At 49.3% G+C, this 3,103-nt stretch overlaps 1 protein-coding gene across 1 annotated transcript in view; it reads left to right on the forward strand.

Moving 5' to 3' along the window:
- Nucleotides 1-514: 514 nt before the first annotated feature.
- LOC106812527 (GTP-binding protein REM 1-like) overlaps nucleotides 515-3,103 on the forward strand; it is a 69,090-nt gene continuing 66,501 nt past the window's right edge. Inside the window, exon 1 of the mRNA XM_014816424.1 lies at nucleotides 515-1,388. Coding sequence (XP_014671910.1) covers nucleotides 515-1,388 — 874 coding nt within the window. The remainder of the gene's footprint in view (nucleotides 1,389-3,103) is intronic.

A 3,103-nucleotide genomic window follows, 5' to 3' on the forward strand; every position in this document is an offset into this window, starting at 1 on the left:
CCTCTTTCGCATCGGGTGGCCGCCCACAGCGGTGCGTGCAGCGGTGCAATATATTGACTGTGTAATTTGCTCTGCTCACAGGTGTGCCGTGATTGCTAACTAGCTCCTGGCGCGCTAGGGGTGCCTAACGACACTACCAGATTGATCGCGGACCGAGGGCACTTAACCGTACGCACACCTCACACAATAGATTAGCCGGCGGACACACACACACACACACACACACACACACACACACACACACACACACACACACACACACATACATACACACACATATATATATATATCTGTAAATGCATGCGGACGAGCGAAGCCTCGGCCTGCAGTAACGCGAAGATCTAAGCATATATAGGTGGACCGTCGCGTTAATAATTTAAGACAAGAGAGAAGCCGTAGCGAGTGCGATTACGGACCGGTGAAGCCCCACGATCGCAACTAAGTAGATCCGCACTCGAAAGCATCCGAAACCCGAATTCGACTTCTCTCTAGCGTGGAGCGAAAACTGGAGGCGATGGCGTTGGGAGACGGCGCTCGCTCGCGACTGCTGGCGCCGCTTAACTCCCGCGTCATCGCGACGACAGCGGCGGCGGGCTGCGACGATGATTATGACTTCGCGGCGATGCCGCAGCGCAGGGCAGGCTCGTTCCGCGAGTCGCGACGTCGGCCGATTGAGATCGTCGCCGATATTGTCTGCGTTGCCGGCAGCCAGAAGAAAAAGAGCAGCTCTTTCCAAGAGCGCAGCACGCGCCGCTGCAGCCGCAGAGACGGTAACATCGGCGAACCGCTCAAGCGCGGCGTTCGATCCAACGCTGGCGAGCACCGCGCGGCGGCGCTGCACCACAGCCGGTCGTCGTCGTCGATGATACGGTCGGCGAACTTCCCAGCCGACGACTCGCGCCACGCGCGCTCGCAGTCGGTGCGAGTGCCGCGCCGGAAGCTACGCGAGCAGGTTGGCACGCCGGAGCAGCAGAACATCCGGCCGCGTACGGCCAGCTGTCCGAGCAAGGCTCGTCGCTCGACCGGTCAACCGAAATTCGAGCTTGGTCACGAGGACTCCTCCGCCGTGCGCATGCGCTGCTTCACGACCGCCAAGCGGGGCGAGGTGATGAACCGAGGCGACTCGTTCCGCGCCCGCTCCTCCGCCGCTAGCTCCTCTGCCGGCGACCTCCCCGAGCAACAGCAGCAGCAGCAGCAACAGCAACAGCAGCAGCAGAGAGAGCGGGTATCGTCAAGGGCGTCGACCCCGGACACGGACACGACGGATCCGGACAATGGCGGCGCGCACGACATCTACATCATGGGAGCGACGGGCGTCGGCAAGACAGCGCTCATCAACCAGTTCATGACGTCAGAATACATGAGCGCGTACGAGTCGTTTTCCGTCGGTAAGTTCATGTTGTTTCCTTTGTCATGTTTGTTTTCTTTGCCATTTTCTTTTTATTTGTCATGCTGTTTTCTTTGTCTTGTTCTTTTCCTTTGTCTTGTTATTTCCTTTTGTCATGCTGTTTTCCTTTGTCTGGTTATTTTCCTTTGTCTTGTTGTTTTCCATTGTCATGTCGTATTCCTGTGTCTAGTTGTTTTTATAGTCGAAATGTTTTCGTGAATGTATTCATGAGCTTCCGACTATTAAAATGTATGAAGTTAGAGGTATTTGACTTTCAATTACTGTCATGAAAAGAATAAATTTTGGGAGCTCGTTCCATTCACGTCCACCATGATGCGCCGCCATGTTTGATCCCTCTGCGTCCCTGTCACACGAATGCGTAGTTAGATAGTATAGTGGATGTACCTGTTTAACTGACATGGCCACGCCTGTGGTTTTTGTTGCTTGGCCGTAGTCAAGCTAAGCCGGGTATTACATGGGGTGAATAATGACAAATATTTGTCATTATTAAAATGAAATATTTGTCATTAATGAAAAGAAATGTTTGTCATTATTGAAAAGAAATATTTTTCATTAATGAACATTTTTCATTTTCCACCCCTGGTAATACGTGTTTCTCGTCCACGCCAAAAGTGTCTTGTTCGCGGATTTTGCGTTTATACAACGTTCATATCTCTATGCTGAATATCTAGAGTAGAGAATATCTATGCCAATCGCCCACGCCGGGCGAATGCATGTTCTCTAATTAAGCTTCACTCCCCTCGCGACTTAATTAGCGTCCTGGCCTAGATAAATATAACTATATATTATATAGGTCATTTCTGCTCTCGCAATTAGCGCTACACGTATGTATTACGTGTCTAATAATAGTGAAAGCCGAATGCACTGCATTTGGGGGACGGCGTTTGTCCCGCGAGTCCCGATATCTTCTAACTCGAGTAAAAAACATGGCGCCAATATAGCAAAAGAACGTACATTTTCTAGTCCACATATATCTGCGTTTTCTACAGAACTGCCACATCCAAGCTGCGCTCGCAGTGAACGATTATATTAAATGCGCATACACGGGTGTTAGCCCATTTCGCGCGGGACAAGCGCAGCCTAACGGACTGCACATGACAGAAGAGATGAAATCCGAGAAAATCTTCCTAGTCTCCACGGGAAAGGCTTTTATTAGCGTGGTCGTATAGAGCCGTTTTTGCGACAGGCAGTTCTAACTATTAGATCTGCCAGCTCAGCCTCATATAAGCACGATGCAAGATCACACTCACAATTGATAGGGTACAGGAGAGAAAACTAGCACGAGTAAAAGCTAAAAGACACTGCAGCGACAACGATCAACGTTCAACGTGAAAGTCGCAGCGACTGGCCCTAGCCACATAGCAGGCGCGTTAACAATTGACGTTAGGTCAATGTTCGTCTTCTTTCTCGCTACATACATTTTAAGTTTTAAACTTCCGACTGTTCAATGTTTCGTGACATTGATTTCGAAGTCATGTGCAAAGGATAGTCAATTTGTTTCTTTTAGTTGGGCAGCCTTAGTAATACCAATACCAATATCAATACCAATACCAATACCAATACCAATACCAATACCAATACCAATACCAACACCAATACCAATACAATACCAGTACAATACCAATACCAATACCAATACCAATACCAATACCAATACCAATACCAATACCAATACCAATACCAATACCAATACCA

Source organism: Priapulus caudatus, unplaced genomic scaffold (assembly GCF_000485595.1).
Source record: "Priapulus caudatus unplaced genomic scaffold, Priapulus_caudatus-5.0.1 Scaffold657, whole genome shotgun sequence".
NCBI lineage: Eukaryota > Metazoa > Priapulida > Priapulimorpha > Priapulimorphida > Priapulidae > Priapulus > Priapulus caudatus.